This window comes from Neurospora hispaniola (assembly GCF_033458365.1).
Source record: "Neurospora hispaniola strain FGSC 10403 chromosome Unknown B0T23scaffold_2, whole genome shotgun sequence".
Classification (NCBI taxonomy): domain Eukaryota; kingdom Fungi; phylum Ascomycota; class Sordariomycetes; order Sordariales; family Sordariaceae; genus Neurospora; species Neurospora hispaniola.
In genome coordinates this window covers 158,432-174,795 of record NW_026944407.1, presented here as the reverse complement: position 1 = coordinate 174,795, position 16,364 = coordinate 158,432, and the positions used below count along the sequence as shown (strand labels likewise).

Genomic DNA, 16,364 nt, shown 5'->3' with positions numbered 1-16,364 from the left:
ACAATATGCGTCGGTTTCTTATTTTTTTCTTCTTAATGGGGGGATTGGCTTATGGGCTTATTAGTCTTGTTTTAACCTTCATTTGTTTTTGTTGATGCTGTATATATCTCTTGGCTCTTCAATTAATCTTTCCTTTGGGTGTCACTTCTCACATCCTCTTTCCCACCCTGGCCTCGTGGTATCATAAAGGAGGTCTGTGAGACGTTCTTCCGGCAGATTAAGTGATGCTTATACTACAACGGACTGTCACTGAAACGGGCTGATTGTATTGTTCATCAATCCTTGCTCACACAAAACCGTACATCGTCAAACATGTCGAGGAGCCTGGAAGCAAGCAGAAGGTTACCAGTACAATATAAAGGTTACAGGCGTTTAACCTGCTCTGACCATGAACAGTTCAAATTGATACTAGCCAGGAAATATTATTATTCTACTTCTCATTCGTCCTCTGCTCCCCATGCTCCCAAGCTGGACTACTTCTGCTCAATCCCATCTTGCTTTTCACCTATCTCCTCCCTCCCTCCATGTATCCTCGTCCCAGTATGTACAAAGAGACGACGTACTGTACGTTTTGACTCCCAATCCCTTTTCCATTTTCTTGGCCCAACCGACCCTTTTCACCGCCTTCCCTCTGTCACTTTTTTCTCTCTGAATAGTTCCCATGGTCTGTGTCTGACAGACAGACAGACAGACAGACAAGAACCACTTCCATTCCCGCCGAGAGTGCGAAACGAATGAACAAAATCCAAACAACCCCGCAGCCGAGTGCAACAGAAAATGAAGAGTACCCACACCACACCATTGTGGAAACGCCGAGGTTTGAATTGCCGTGGATGACAAAGTTGAGAGAAGGTGTCGTATCTCCGACCATGACTTCTCTTTCCTCGAACGACGGCCATGCAAATGCATCAAAAACGAATGTACAACACCGAGTTTCAGCGCCCGGGCTGTTAAGACTGAACAGGTTTTGTAAAAGCCAATCTTCGGCAGTGACGGCCAGAGTGCCAGAGTCAACCCTTTATAGATAGAGAGAGGGAAGAAACAATCAAGTTCCTCAACAACTCACAACAACTCCTTCATCAGGGTTGCATCTCCGAAACACTATGAGCTGCCTATCGCCGTCGCAAAATGAGGGAGAAAGCAATGATTTCAGGGATTTTGAACTCGATGGCGCAGTCGGATGCCAGACACGTAGCTGAACTCATGGATCGAGATGATAGCCAGTAGAGACATTGTCTATTAGACAACCCCTGAAGCAGGAGCAAAACAACTCTTTGTACGAGTGGTAAGGTCCACGCGCGGGTATGCAAGGTCGAAAAAGAGACGACGACTAAGGGTATCCAAAAAGGAAAAATAAACCCGCTCGATCACGAACTGGCTGGCTGACTCGTGTCGGCTTCGCCGAAACAGCGTGAGCAAGGCATCGAATTCTGTCTGGTGTTTGTTGGTCTGCTGGTGATATGAAAGGTCCCGTCTCTTACATGACGATGCACTCCTTATCATCCTTTTCCGCACTCTTCTTGATCTTAGCATTTCGAGCCGGAGCGACCTCCATAGGAGTTCCTCCGCTGACGGCCGCGCGGATAACTGCCAACCGCTGCTTGGCGCGCTCATCGCCTGCCTCGGCCGCCTTGACGTACCAGAGGTTGGCTTCCAAAATATCCCTTCGGCATCCTATGCCCATTTCCGTGAAGTAGCCAACAGCATATTGTGCTTTTACATACCCTGTCAAGTCCGGATTAGATTTATTCTTCCAGCGACATCATGTCCAGAGTGGTTGGAGTTTACTTACCAAGCTCTGCGGACCTCTTGGCCCATTCATATGCCTCCTCTTCGTCCTTTTCTAGGATGGGATCTGCTCCAACCAGGTACCAAGCGCAGAGTCCCATCATGGCAGCAGGATGGCCACGCTCCGCGGCGCCCGTGTAGAAGTGGACGCTAAGAGCAGGGTCTCTTGGGCAGTTGAGCTTCCCGTGCTCGTAGGCATCGCCCATCCTGTAATTGGCTTCGGGATGGCCCAGATCGGCGGCTTGGGTGAACAACTCAGCCGCATAACTCTCGTCCTTGAAGATGTCGTCACCATAGCCTGTCTCGTACAGGCATCCAAGCTGATATGGAGCGGCATTATAAATCGCATCAGCAGATTCGGTGGCCAGCTTCAGCCACTTGACACCCTCCCTATATCTCTTCTCGCCCAAATCACCCGACAGACAGGCCTTTCCTAGCCTTGTCATGGCGCCAGGGTGCCGCTTGGAGGCTGCTGTTCGCAAGAACTGCACAGCCTTGGCAGGGTCCTTGCGACAGCCCCAGCCAAACTCGTAGCATAAAGCAGTGCGATAACCGGACTCTGCGTGGCCATGCTTGGCAGCTAACACGAACAGAGGGAACGCCGAGTTGTAGTCCTCCTTCCCCTTGTTGAACAAACCCGAGGCATAGCCGTCAGCGAGATAATACTGTGCAAAAGGGAAGCCGTTGTTGGACAATTTCTGTAGGATGGCCCGCGCTTCCCGCACTAGTTCGTATGGCGAAGATTGGTTGGCTTCTGCGGATAGAGTTTCTGAAGATCGCCCAGGTTTGAGATTCTTAGAATTCCTGAGTTCGTTAAAGTTCAGGCCCTGCTCCTTTGCTGTATTGATCAGAAAAACGGCGAAGGAATACTGAGTAGAGAAGTCCGTGGTTTTCTTGACATTCTGCCTGTACATCTCCAACGTTTTCTGGGCGCTGAGAAGAGAAGCATTAGTGCCAACTACACTACGTAACTGTGAGTTATCGAGTGTGAGGGGTGCAGGTGCCGGTTGGGGATATGGAACGTTCAAAAGCTCGGCAAAAGACTGTGGTCGATTATCAGGTGAATTTCGAGAATTTGCGGATGGTGTTCGGTTTTGTAGACCAGGGGATTGTCCCCGAGACCCAAAGTCCGAGTACACCGAATATGCAGACTGCGGACGTGGCACTGAACTTCGTCTGTTGAAAGAGTTGGGCGTTAAGTGACGGTTGATGGCACCACTGGTATCAACAAGGCTAGAGTTTGACCGAGCTCTTAGGTCCTGGTCTACAGCTATGCTAGCCGGCCGCGGCAGGAAAGCAGAATGATGGTAGGCGAGCTGGGGCACCTGTTCCGCCCGAGCAGAGTCATCTTCGAGGATGGAGCTCTCAAGAGAGATATCGCCAGAGTTGTCTGGACAATCGGAAGCTTCAATGACGCCAGACACCGAACTTGCGCTGGTTGCCGTTGATGAATCGTTCGAGTTAGGTTGCTTAGACGTACTAACAGTGGTATCCGACTCTCGACTTCGACGACTGGCAACTCTTCCATGGCTCACTCGCGAAGAATCGGATGAGAGATCGTCTTGGCCAGAGGCTTCCAGCTTCAACCTGGCCACACTGGGCAGTTCTAGCCCCGGCAATGGCTTCACAGACTCCTTTCGTGCTGACTGTGCGCTCCGAGCCTCCGAATGGCTAGACGTCTCTTGCCTCGGCTCTTCGTTTAATAGGGCATGGGGCGGAGGAGTCGGAGCATTTGGGGTCGCGGGGAGGGCACGATCGAGGACGCCCGAGATCGGCTGTAAGCCGTCGCACGACCGGTCTGTTTCGATATTGGCGTTGGACGGTTGAGCCCAGCCGTCGGATTGGAAGTTAACCTTCACGGGCGTAATAGGCGACTCACGGATCCGAGGCGATTCGGCCAGAGAGACGCCGGGAAGAGAAGGCGCATTGTCATTCCATTCGAAGCGGTCGATGGAGGCAATGGCGGGCAACCCTGTCGTAGGAACAGGTTTCCTACGCGGGCTGGTGGTTGTCGAGGTCGGCGACGCAGCCGGCGAAACAGTGACAGCCGCCATGACAGGCGGCGGGGGTTATCAGGGTCGTCTGATACAGCAACCAACTGTCAAATCGTACGTATGTAGTTGCAATGCCTGCAGACAGCTGCAGCCCGTCAGACTTGTTTTCTATGCTTCCGTCCTTGTTGAACTTGCTGTCACCTTCCACTTGCTGCAGTCGCAAGCATATGCCGTACTTGAATCTTACAGCCGTCAGGCTTAAGCTGTGATATGTAGGGATGGAGTTTATGCGCTGTTGTAGTAGTCGACTTCCCTTCTCCAAAACCAAAAAGGCGCCGTAGCGGATCGAAGTCGCAAGGACTGGGAGGGCGCCGGTGGGTGTTGAACGGACAGGACCCCGTTACAGACAGTTAAGTGGGGACGGCCGGAGAAGTGCTAATTCGCAATGGATGGGCAGACCCAGGAGCCCAGGGAGCTGAGCACGCGCAGACAGTCGACAGGGGGCCGTGACCGCGTGAGGATGATCGTACTAAGTATTTGGTGATGGCGTGGGTGGACGGGGACTCGTGGATGGTGGAGAGGCGATTTGGCGATCTTTTGGGCAATAATACGAACAGGTGTTTCCCAGCCTGGGGGATACGCGTCGTGGGCTGTAGCCTTTGAAAGATTGTGAGCCTTTGGAGAGCCTTTGAGCTTGCCTCGAATGTACGTACACACTGACACACGAAATGAAGGCTGTAGCGAGCGACAGGGTCGAGAAGAACCTCAGGGCGACGGAGACAAAATAAAAAAAAAGGTCACTTCAGCGAGCGTTGATGTCTTGTCGGTTCAGTTGCAAGTGGTTCAGTTGGAAAGGCCCAAGGGAATAATGATTGTGCCTATGTAACCAGAGATCAAGCCTGGGCGGTCAAAGAAAAGAAACTAGTATGGACATGTATAGGTAGTGTAATCAGCCAAAGTCGAAACGCCAGCCAAATCAACATCCAGAGAGACCGGAGGTCCAAGCTACCTAGGTACGTATCGCGGTGGTGGATGCCTTTGGTGGTTTTCTCTGGTCTTTCCGGTTTAGCCCAGACGCAGGCAGTGCCCGATGCAGTGGACTGATGTTGGGATTGACGGCGGCAGTGGGCAGCGGTTGACGGCGGGGTGAACTAAAAGCACACATGCAGCAAGGTGCTCACTGCCCGACAGAGAGCACACAGCGCCGCGCAAGTGAAAGACGGGACTCCAAGCCCTGGAGACTACAGTGGAGATCAGGCCAATCCAGGGGCAGAGCAAAGTGGAAGCTCCGCATCGTCCGACCCCTAGAGGTAGGTACTGTGTACAAAGGGACAAGCTGTACACTGCAGGCGTGAGTCTCTTCTATGGGCGCGGAACAGGCATCAAACTTTCACTTTCATTACCTTTAGAGGTATATTACGCCAATTCATCCGAGCTAGTATGAACAGAGTAATTTCATTACTCACACTTAACGGTCTATGCAAATCTGCCGGTACTTACATTCGCTGGTCACGCGCATCCATACCTCTTGTTCTCCCTTTTTCTCTTGTTCCATCCCCCTTTTGCTTCCGCTTCACGAAAGGAGAGAGGTTGGACAATGGGCTAGCTGGGTCACCACTGTGGCCTGGTACGTCGCAGGATTATACAAGATTGATTACACAGAAGGCTCCGCGGCAGAAGTGGAAAATGATATTTCACTTGTCAAGGTCACGGCAACGAATGCCAATCCCCTCTCTTGCTTCAGGCACGAGGCACCTAAACTCCTTTCGGGATCAACAACCTTTGCTCGTCTCCCGGTCGGTCTCATATTCGACTTGACAGGACGATTCGTTGCGCTTCATCAATAGCTCTCTGAACGGTCACTGAGGGTAGACATAGAGAGAGGTACCTACCTACCTATGCATTGTATGTACTTTGAATTATTTACCCCTTCCTTGCCACATCGTTCAAGGAACTGTCCCTTCCCCCCCCTGTGAATATGGCATTGTGTTATTTGCGGCTACTACCGGTAAACCATGAGGACCCCGGCCCCTCTTTTCGGCCATGGCAAGACAAAAAGAAACTGTCATCATTCCATATCCTCAAACTCAATTGTTGGCAGACTGTCTGACTCCAGGAATGATGGATGACGATGGTAGTCTTTGCTTTGGTCTGGATCGCCTTTAAGCTTTTGCTTGTGTAACGTGCTGGCTGAAAAGGCTTGCATCATCTTGTGGCTTGCAGGACCTGCATCTGGGGGCACCATTCCTTTTTCTCAAATCTCGCTTCCATTGGCCTTTTCCTCGCCCCTCGACATCTCAGGATGACTACCGGCGACCCTTGTGAACTACATACATCGCCTAAACATACCAAGAACACTTTGCGATATAGGCAGACAGTTGGCGCCTTCCGAGACAGGACGGCGGCTGAATGACTCTGTATCCGGATGGCTTGAGCAGCAGAGGAGTCAATTTTCAGTCCTCAGCTGTGAGAACTGCCCATGCTTCATCAGTAGGTAGGTATCGCGTCAGTGACTAGGCTGACGGCAAAGCCAACGCCAACATCGAAAATAAGTTTCCCGAACCATCGGCACACATCAAGATTTAACACAGATTGCGCAACCACCTTGGCAGGAAAAAAGCTAGTGAAAGTGAACGTACCATCTCCTTGGGAAGTGCTACGCTACCTGCACCGTAGCTGGGCAGGCGCACCAAAGGTAGGTACCGAGGGGCGAACAAGCGATGTTCTGACATAATGGCTAATAATATCCCAGGTGACGACGGCGGCTTCGTACGACAAAGGTTACCGCCAAGCTGGTAGATGAGAGACAAAAGGCGACCTCACCCAGCCTGCAATCGCACACGTTACTCGCCAGACATGCCTCTTTGGGCACAATATGCCGATTTGCGAATCCCTACAGCTGTGGTCAAGCCCTCCGTTCAAATATATGTCGCAGGATGTGGTTCAGCTCCATGCAGCCTCGCGAGCACACTGGGAATATTTTACATCTGCATTGGGTACCTAGATATAGTGATGCCAAGCGCCAGCGATAATGGACTTTTCACTCACCGAACAGCTTTTACGGAAAGGCGCTATACAACTACTTAACGCTCAAGTTTTTACCTCCCGTGGTTTGCTTTACTGTGATAGAGGAGACTTTCCAGGGTCCCGGTGTTTAGCCCACCATTGTTACTGTGCGGAGTGCTTCATTGCACAAAGGGAACTCCATCAGACGGCCGGGCTTCCGGACTGTCGGGCATGAAGGTCCCCGTCCGAACTTCCGTGTTCATTGGTTCTCACAAAATCTTAAAAAAAGAATTGATAGGTCTGGTGCTGACGATAGGGGTGCAGTTTGGCTAGGCTGCTAGGGTACTCTAGCTACTCTAGCTTGCTACCTACACAGGGCTAGTGAGACTGGCGGGATTTTTTTACCCTTGGGTGGGTGGGACACCACTGCCAGTAATCGACGGGCAACCCAACGAGCCAAGCGATCTTCTGCCGCTGAACAAGAGCGGCGGGGTTAGTGTTCACCAACCCGGGCTTCGTAGCACCCCGCGCCTTCCCCGTGGCCTTGGGACATCGTCCCGTTTGTCCGTTCTCCCGAGCTTGTGGATAGGCATCTCTATCATGAAATTTTCACAATACAATGATGCTACACGCTTTACAGGTAACCCCACGGCAGACCGTGCAGGACAACACAAGAGAAAATTCATGAATTGTCAAATGCCGGTCCCTAACAACATCGGGTAGAAATGTGCTCCAGCGGAGACGGTGAGAGAATCCCTAGCTCGGATATAATGAAATGCGGCTTGTATTGACAGTGAGAGGACCTGTCTTTTGTTGCATCGTTCGCTCAGAGTCAGCGCAACTTCGTATCGATGGATGGTGTCGAGGTCAGCGTGACCACCATCACTTTGACGCCCATTTCGCGCCATACGAAGCTGACGGCTTGCCCTTTTGGGGAACTGAGAAAGGATGTGAATCACAACTTTTTGATCCTACACAACCCCCTTGCTTTCATAGTATTCGCCATCGACGTTTCGACAGTTGAAACGCACGCTCAACACAAAGACGATGAACAACAGGGATATAGACCTCGTATGGTTAGTTCTTCTTCAAAATTTACACCAATATTCATTACAGAAAGACTTCTTTCGACGTGCGAGTCGCACGTATCCGGGTAGACTATCAGGAGACGAAGAGCCTACTCTGGCCACCTGCAATTGGGTTGCACGACGCGGTGTAAGGAATGTGGGATGGATGGCTTTGATTAGCGATCAAACTGACTGAAGAAGATCGCTAGTACTTCAATATCAACCCCGTGGGGACGGCCCTGTGTGAGGTTTTCCCCTTCTCGCACGGCTGTGGATGTTGGAATCTGTGAATTGCTACCAAGAGTTGGTCCGTCTTTTCCGTCCAAGAACAACCACAAAATCCAAACAACACACAAGGATGCCGAGCAAGAGAAGAACTCGTCTCAAAATTCTGACCGCCACATATGGACGTGACATCTACTATGTAGTGTAAAAGGGGATGGGGAATAAGCGAGAATATCTCGCGCGCTCCATGCAACACACTGGGTCTCCGTAAACTTCTCCCTGGTGGTTTGCCCAGACAAGGCGGGGGAAAAACGTGGGTACCACGGCTCGAGACTGGGGTCATGGAGGTTCATGGAGTTCATCTGAATTCCAGGGTCCATAAGTGACAAACTGCATTACTTTCACACTAGTTTACGGTGGGGATGTAAAGCGAGATTGACGCTCCCAGACGGCCTCATTCGATGGAAAATCACCGAAAATGAGGTAGCCCCGCCTTGACCGACTGCTACCGGGCTTAATATTGTTAATCAGTGATCTAAGAATGAGGAGGGGCTACATCGGATACAAGAGACCTCATGCCGTCCATTCTCTTGTTTAGTTGTTCAATATCCTCCAAAAGCGTAACCATAAGAGGGGGCGGGTGTCTCACGTGAATGACACACAGCACTAGTGCTCATTTAGTTAGTGTACAATACAGGGAAGAACCAGTGCGGTGGATCCGGGGTGTGCCCCGCGTTATCCCGACGTCAATGACGGTGAATGTCATGCATGCCCGGCTCGGCTTGTTGATGCACATCTTTTATGCATATAATACTATATCTATATAAAAATTCCCCATTGCACTATGGGTGACTGCGTCCGGAAAGACACAAATCAGGATGTACACAGTAATTTTGAAACCAAAGAACTCAACTGGACTTCCCCAAGGCGCCACGGTTTGCGAGCGAGTTGTGGGCGGGATCACACGGATCCGTGTTGGCTGTGCTCATCTTTTCTCCAGCCGCAGCTGAAGCTCGCTCCAGTCAGTCGAGCACTCCATCGCCGGAAGGCTACCGGAGCTTTACACACTTCTTGATTGAATTGTGAGATGCTTTTAGTGGGCGTGACCCGCGCCAGCATTTGAGCGCGGTACAGCCACTTAATATACCGCAACTTGATTTCAATCTTGCCCCAAGGCTCCGGGTTAGTTCGGGGTAGGTGACGATGGCGCAATTAAGAAATGAAATGAACGATGCGTCCCGTGGCCCAGCGGGGGACATTGATTCACCAAGAAAGAAGAACTTGAAGTATGCATACAGTGGGGAGTTTCGTGAGGTTCCAGAAGCGCACCGTGTCATGCGGCTGGGATTCCACTGGAGAGCGGAGCGCAGATCGCCCAAAGCCACCTCACTGCCCCTGCACTTCGTTGTGGCAGATCATCAGACGAAACGATGAGGCAACTGAACTGAACTTCAACTGCCCGTGAATTCATTGCCAGCTACCTACCTCTATGTAAATAAGCCGGAAACTTCCCTCCAGTCTCTTGTCACCCCGAACATCATGCCGACCACACTTCATCAACCCGTGTCAGATGTTGCAACTTATGCCGTCTTCCGTTCGCCGACACCTCACGATAGTCCATAACCGCTATTTATTATCGTTCCAAGACTGCCCTTTGCCGTGCCGTTCGGACACAACCCGTTCCTGGGTGAACCTCATCCAATCTCTGCGCTTTGGTCTAGAATTGAGACTAGGCCACTTGGAGTTCCCACTGCCATCCTAGCTAGAATAGTTCAGAGCGACATCCCAACAGGCACAGAGGCGGTGTTGCGCATTTTAGTGGTTCGAATTCCCCACCGGCTTCACGAGCTCTTTACTTTTCTCTCTGTCGGATTTTGTCCATACTGTAGCTCGTCGTGAGGTTATGCTTTGCTTGTACTAGTAGTACGGTTGATGCCTCTGTTGTCGACCTCATCCACGCCGTCTCTGCCCTGCACATTAACACAACCACCGAGCTACTGCATGGACTAAGCAAGTACGGTACCCGTAAGATCGGTGCTTGGTTGCATCGACCCTGCCTTCCCGCCGCCATCCCAAGTATTCCCTGGCACTTGTGCCTACCTAGGAGAAGACGCCCGGCAGCTTATCAGAGCAGGGACCATTACGCTGGAACGGTCCGCTCTGCAGAACGTCGAACTTTTCGGACTTTCGCAGGGCAACCGTGGCGAGCTGGGCGCTGTGGTTTATAGCCACGCGCTGGCGCGGTAAGTGTTCCCTTTGAGGGAGAACACGACCTGTGAGAGTGGAATCGAGGGAGCTGGATTGGAAACAGGGACAAGAAAATCGAGCGGGTTGGGCAAAGTTGCCATAGAGGTAGTGCGCAGCTGATTGCCAAGTGGAATTCCTTCCTGGTCGTCGGGTTTCTCTTGAGGCTCCTTGGCTCCGTCATGCCCTGGAATGAAACTGAACAGTCAGGTTAACAGGACGGCCGTTTGTCATTGGTCCAACTGTTAAGAGCGCCTGCGCCCCCCTCTCCCCTTCTGCCCTTCCCGTCTCCTGAAAAACACCGTTCGACCCTGCTTTTAGGCCTGCCTGGGCGGCCCAGTATCCCCAACCTCCCGTCCCTCGTCGGTTCCGCATTGCAAGCAATTGGACCTGGGACGAGCCGCGATCACAAAATTTGTAAGTTGGGTTCTCCATACTTTACCTCTTTTCAGTATGCTGCTATTCGGTATAGCTTGAACTGTGCAAAACGACCGACAGTCACCAGTTCCCTTGTCTTGGCGGAGGCTTATCTCGTCATTCCCTGGGCCAACCGACTGCTCCTTGCTCCAGGTTGCGACGCGACCAGTGACGTTGGCTCTTCCACGACAAACCTTCTTCACCAAACATACCAGCAACTCTTCAGCCTTGCATCGATCCCGGACTCACTAACCGTCCCGCTCCATACAGCATCATGTCTCTTCCTCGGAGGCCGGGGCCGTCGCCTCCGCACGAGGAGCCACGCCGCTACCGGCAAAGCGGTTCGCGCCGCAGCCGACCACCACCCGCCGATGTCGAGGCCGGGTATGCCCCCATGGCAGGAGAAAGACCAAGCCAGCAACAACGCGTACCATCGATATCTTCATTTCCGGAAACTCTCCCGTCCCCCAACCCCAATGTCGAAAGAGACCCTTTGGCGCCCACCCCCGAGCCCGCACATCCATCCGGCATACCTCAGCGGAAGAGGAGTTTGATTCGACCGGAGCGCAACAGGATTGGCAAAGACCACCCCAACTACCACTACAGAAAACATGCGGCCAACATGAACACCCTGCCGTCGTCAACCGGACACGACCCGATATATGAGGATCTGGAGGGAGCAACGGACGATGTATCGGGATCTGGCTCGAGGAACGACGACGATGTTTCCGAGGAGTCGCCCCCAAGAAGAAAGCACTCGACGAAAATGCGGGTTATCGAAACTGAAAAGTCCGGTGATGAGAGACGACGTCGGCGGAAGTCGGATACCACAAAACATGGCAAAATTGTCAAGGCTTCCAAGGGAAAGCGCGCAAAGCCCGGAGGACTCCCTACCCCGAGCTTTTGGAACATCTACTGCGGATTCGTCACCTTCTGGTGCCCTGGCTTCGTCCTCAAGTGCTTCGGCATGCCCGAGATGGCTCAACAGAGGGCGTGGAGAGAGAAGATGGGTCTGATCAGCATTATTCTGCTCATCATGGGCTTTGTTGGCTTCATCACTTTCGGCTTCACCCAGGTGGTATGCGGTAAACCTCCGCTCCGTTTGCGCATCAATGAGGTCGGGTCAGGATACATGATCTTCCACGGATCTGCATATGACCTCACCAAATCTCACCATCCTCCGGCCGAGGGTATCCCGCGCCGTCCGGATGGTTTGGGTGCAAACGTGATCTATGACTTGCCTCAGCATTACGGTGGACAGGACGGCAGTTTCTTGTTCCAGAACGTCAACGGCAAGTGCAAGGGTCTCATCACCAAGCAAGAGAAGTCCGATGTGCCGAGCGATAAGAGCGGCAATCTGGCGTGGTACTTCCCTTGTACCACGTTCAACCAAGATGGTTCATCCAAGCCGAATACCACGATACCTTATTACCTGGGCTATGCCTGTCACACGACCGCTAACGCCAGGGACTCTTTCTATCTCGGCCTCAAGAGCTCCGCCGATGTCTACTTTACGTGGGATGACATCAAGAACAGCTCTCGAAACCTTGTTGTGTACTCTGGCCATGTTCTCGACCTTGATCTGCTTCACTGGTTCAACGACACTCAAGTCACGTATCCCGCCCGCTTCAAGGAGCTGAGGGATAAAAACACTGCTGGAAACCAGGCTATTCGTGGACGCGATATCACCCATGCTTTCCAGTCGAGCAAAGACAAGCAGATTGCTGAATGCTTTGAGGAGATCATCAAGGTCGGTTCGGTGGATACCGAGACAGTTGGCTGCATTGCGTCAAAGGTCGTTCTCTATGTGTCCCTCGTCCTTATCCTCGCAGTCGTCCTCGCCAGATTCGTCCTGGCTCTAATCTTCCAATGGTTCATCAGCAAGACGTATGCGGCTGCTAAGACCTCCCAAACGTCTGACCAGCGAAAGCGAAACCGCCAGATTGAAGACTGGACTGAAGACATTTACAGAGCTCCCCCAAGGCTACCAGGAGAGGTCGGTAGCAGTGTCGCTGGAAGCTCCGATCGTCAAAGCAAGCGCAGCAGTGCTTTCTTGCCCACACACTCTCGTTTCTCTACCGTCTACGGCAATGAGCGCGGCAATAGGAAGCCCGGACTTCCTACAACCATGGCCAGCCAGAATGCCGCTGGTCAACTACTCCATCCTGGAGCCATATACGGCCAAGGAAACGAGAGTCGGTCAAGCTTCCTCAAATCTGATGCTTATGGATCAAGCAGCAGTCCAGCAGACGGCCCAGGTCCTGCCGGATTTATTCATGAAGCTGTCGTTCCTCAGCCTCCTTCCGACTGGATGCCGTTTGGTTTCCCCCTCGCTCACACCATCTGCCTTGTCACAGCCTACTCCGAGGGTGAGATGGGTGTTCGTACCACCCTGGACTCGATTGCAATGACGGACTACCCCAACAGCCACAAGGTTATCCTCGTTATTTGCGATGGTATCATCAAGGGCCACGGAGAGACACACTCAACCCCCGATATCATTCTCGGCATGATGAAAGACCACACGATTCACCCCGATGACGTTGAGCCATTCTCTTATGTTGCGGTTGCAACTGGTTCCAAGCGCCACAACATGGCCAAGGTCTACACCGGCTTCTACGATTATGGCACCAACTCTGCCATTCCTCTGGAGAAGCAGCAGCGTGTTCCCATGATGATGGTCGTGAAGTGCGGTACTCCTGCTGAAGCCTCCAAGTCGAAGCCTGGAAACCGTGGCAAGCGTGACAGTCAGATCATCCTCATGTCTTTCCTCCAGAAGGTTATGTTCGACGAGCGTATGACGGAGCTAGAATACGAGATGTTCAATGGCTTGTGGAAGATCACGGGCATTTCTCCCGACTTCTATGAGATCGTGCTCATGGTTGACGCTGATACCAAGGTCTTCCCCGACAGTCTCACGCATATGATCTCGGCCATGGTCAAGGATCCTGAAATCATGGGTCTTTGTGGCGAGACCAAGATCGCCAACAAGCGAGCAAGCTGGGTTTCCGCCATCCAGGTATTCGAGTACTTCGTCTCTCATCATCTCGCCAAGGCTTTCGAGTCCGTCTTTGGCGGTGTCACCTGTCTTCCCGGATGTTTCTGCATGTACCGCATCAAGGCACCCAAGGGTGCCCAGAACTACTGGGTCCCTATCTTGGCTAACCCGGACGTCGTCGAACACTACTCAGAGAACGTTGTCGATACGCTGCACAAGAAGAACCTCTTGCTCCTTGGTGAGGATCGTTATCTCAGTACGCTCATGTTGCGCACGTTCCCCAAGCGTAAGCAAGTATTTGTGCCTCAGGCCGTTTGCAAGACCACTGTCCCCGATGAATTCATGGTGTTGCTTTCGCAGCGCCGCAGATGGATCAACTCGACCATTCACAACCTGATGGAGCTCGTTCTTGTGCGCGATCTTTGCGGTACCTTTTGTTTCAGTATGCAGTTCATTGTCGGTATCGAGCTGATTGGTACCCTTGTGTTGCCTGCCGCCATTGCCTTTACTTTCTATGTTGGTGAGTAGCCACCAACCCCAGTTTTTCTTCCTTTCTTGACCAACTGAATGCTAATGTCCGATACCTAGTCATTATCTCAATCATCAACTCCCCGCCCCAAATCATTCCCCTCGTCCTTCTTGGTCTCATCCTCGGTCTCCCAGCCATCCTCGTCGTCATCACAGCTCACAGCTGGTCCTACATCATCTGGATGTTTATCTACTTGCTCTCCCTGCCCGTGTGGAACTTTGTTCTGCCTACGTACGCCTTCTGGAAGTTTGACGATTTCTCATGGGGCGACACGCGCAAGACGGCCGGCGAGAAATCAAGCAAGGGTGGCCACGGAGAAGCCGAGGGAGAGTTTGATAGCAGCATGATCACCATGAAGCGCTGGGCCGAGTTTGAGCGCGACAGGCGCGTCCGCAGCACGTACTGGGCCGGCTCGAGGGACAATGTCATATCCGGGGTAGGGGGTAGTAATGGGTGGGGAAGCAGCCAGCCGAGAGGCCATGAGCAGGGGAGACACTTTGATGACTACTTTTCGGACGCTTAAGTTTTGATATGGTGTTGCTGTGTAGGGATGCCTTTGTTTTAAAGTATTACTGTTGTAGGGTAGGTAGGGTCTTTGTCCGGAGGTCAGGTGTTTGTTGGAAAAGAAGGGATCCGATTATCGAACCTGCCGCCCTCGGTTTCTTTTCATCACGTTCATCATGGACAAGGGCGATATTAATGTGGTAGTTTTGGTTGATCGGTTGGCGGGTGGGTTTTTTTCTGTTGATAGGATTAACTCTTAGAGATTATTATGTGGAAAAGATTTATTTTTCTTGGCATACATTCGTGATCGGATACCATCCCTTCAAGACGTTCATCTATCCAGTCACAATAACCGCTCATGAACTTCGCCGTACTGCATCACTAAGGAAGTAAGCACGAGCACAAAAAAGCGCCACAGTAGGCTGACTACCATGTATGTTTTCCCATATTAAATGTAGCTATCCGAAGGCAGACAGGGGGCAGCTACTATCTAGACAGTACCTCTGTTCTGGTAAATTTGCATCGATGTTTGGGAGGGCAGAGCAGTTTAGGCCAGGCGAACAATGGGTCAATTCTCCCTTTGACTTTTATTAGCCTGTTGGAAGTGGTTGCCAGTAAAAGAGGGGGTCACATCATGAAGTGAGGGAGGGTGTAGTGTAGACAGTCTTTGTCAGATATCTGGAACAGAGTATTGGATGACCTGATCGACCAACTGACTAACTGACGACGCCATTTCTTGCGTAACCTCCAGCGAGGAAACCCAGGTAATAATATTGGCGCGCCGGGGGGGGGGGGGGGGGGGGGGGAGGGGGGAGGCGACAAGGGTACAAAAGGCAAGGAGAAAGGAGATGGAGGGAAGGGTGTGCGAATATGCGAATGGCGTGGTAAGCGGCGACGGTCTGCATAACGGGCAGATATAGGTGTAGGATACGCATGGTTTTTGTGATATATACTTCAGCCATGAGAACGCGTCTCTATCTCAAACTTGAGCGCTCTAACCTTTTATCCCGGGCGAGTATGAAACCAGGAATTGAGACGTTTTGACAAACTCAAAAAGCCAATTTTTGGCAGGTTATAGTTACTTTCCATCGAGATCAGCGACTTGGGAAACATGATCTTTCATGCGCCGAGGCCTTCAGTTGCTGTAAAATCCCAGAAATCCGTATTCCCCGGCTTTTTTGGTGTCGTGTGTAGGAGCAGGCGGACCCCCGCGCCTGGTGACACTTTGCTTGCCCTCGCCTATATGATCTGATCTGATTTGACACCAGTACACCAAGATATAGTTCTATGCTATTGTATGCATCGAGCGGCATGGGCAGCCTGATGGCGTAGCAAACGGACGGCTCGTCGCTAGGTGCGGGTTGTTAAGTGTTGAAGTAATCACAAGATGTCATGCACGGTCACCGCAGCCCGGGAGGGCAGGTCGAAAATTGAAAGTAAAGAGCCGGGAGAGGGGACGACGGCCGACGACGATATGGTGACTGACGGGCGGGAGTTTGGCCAGTGAAAGCAATCATTCAATTATGTAACCTGCTTTACTGTGTAGCCTCTGCCCCGTTCCCCACACTAACGGAGTCCCTCCATCCTTCCTT

General features: G+C 52.0%; 2 protein-coding genes across 2 annotated transcripts; one reads left to right on the top strand and one right to left on the bottom strand.

Annotated features, from left to right (window-relative positions):
• Positions 1 to 1,107: 1,107 nt before the first annotated feature.
• B0T23DRAFT_60717 (uncharacterized protein) lies at positions 1,108 to 4,083 on the bottom strand. The gene is made up of 2 exons (XM_062841531.1): positions 1,793 to 4,083; positions 1,108 to 1,725 (listed from the first exon to the last, which is right to left on the bottom strand). Exons 1-2 carry the CDS (start codon positions 3,840 to 3,842, stop codon positions 1,478 to 1,480), a joined length of 2,298 nt encoding a protein of 765 aa, XP_062694905.1. The 5' UTR covers positions 3,843 to 4,083; the 3' UTR covers positions 1,108 to 1,477.
• Positions 4,084 to 10,762: 6,679 nt separating this feature from the next.
• B0T23DRAFT_60600 (chitin synthase 4) lies at positions 10,763 to 15,154 on the top strand. The gene is made up of 2 exons (XM_062841528.1): positions 10,763 to 14,259; positions 14,328 to 15,154. Exons 1-2 carry the CDS (start codon positions 11,016 to 11,018, stop codon positions 14,789 to 14,791), a joined length of 3,708 nt encoding a protein of 1,235 aa, XP_062694904.1. The 5' UTR covers positions 10,763 to 11,015; the 3' UTR covers positions 14,792 to 15,154.
• Positions 15,155 to 16,364: the final 1,210 nt, after the last annotated feature.

Coding starts and splice junctions, on each gene's coding strand:
- B0T23DRAFT_60717 (XM_062841531.1), bottom strand. CDS start 3,842: ATGGCGGCTGTCACTGTTTCGCCGGCTGCGTCGCCGACCTCGACAACC. Junction 1,726..1,792: donor CAAGAGGTCCGCAGAGCTTG/GTAAGTAAACTC, acceptor CGGACTTGACAG/GGTATGTAAAAGCACAATAT.
- B0T23DRAFT_60600 (XM_062841528.1), top strand. CDS start 11,016: ATGTCTCTTCCTCGGAGGCCGGGGCCGTCGCCTCCGCACGAGGAGCCA. Junction 14,260..14,327: donor TGCCTTTACTTTCTATGTTG/GTGAGTAGCCAC, acceptor TCCGATACCTAG/TCATTATCTCAATCATCAAC.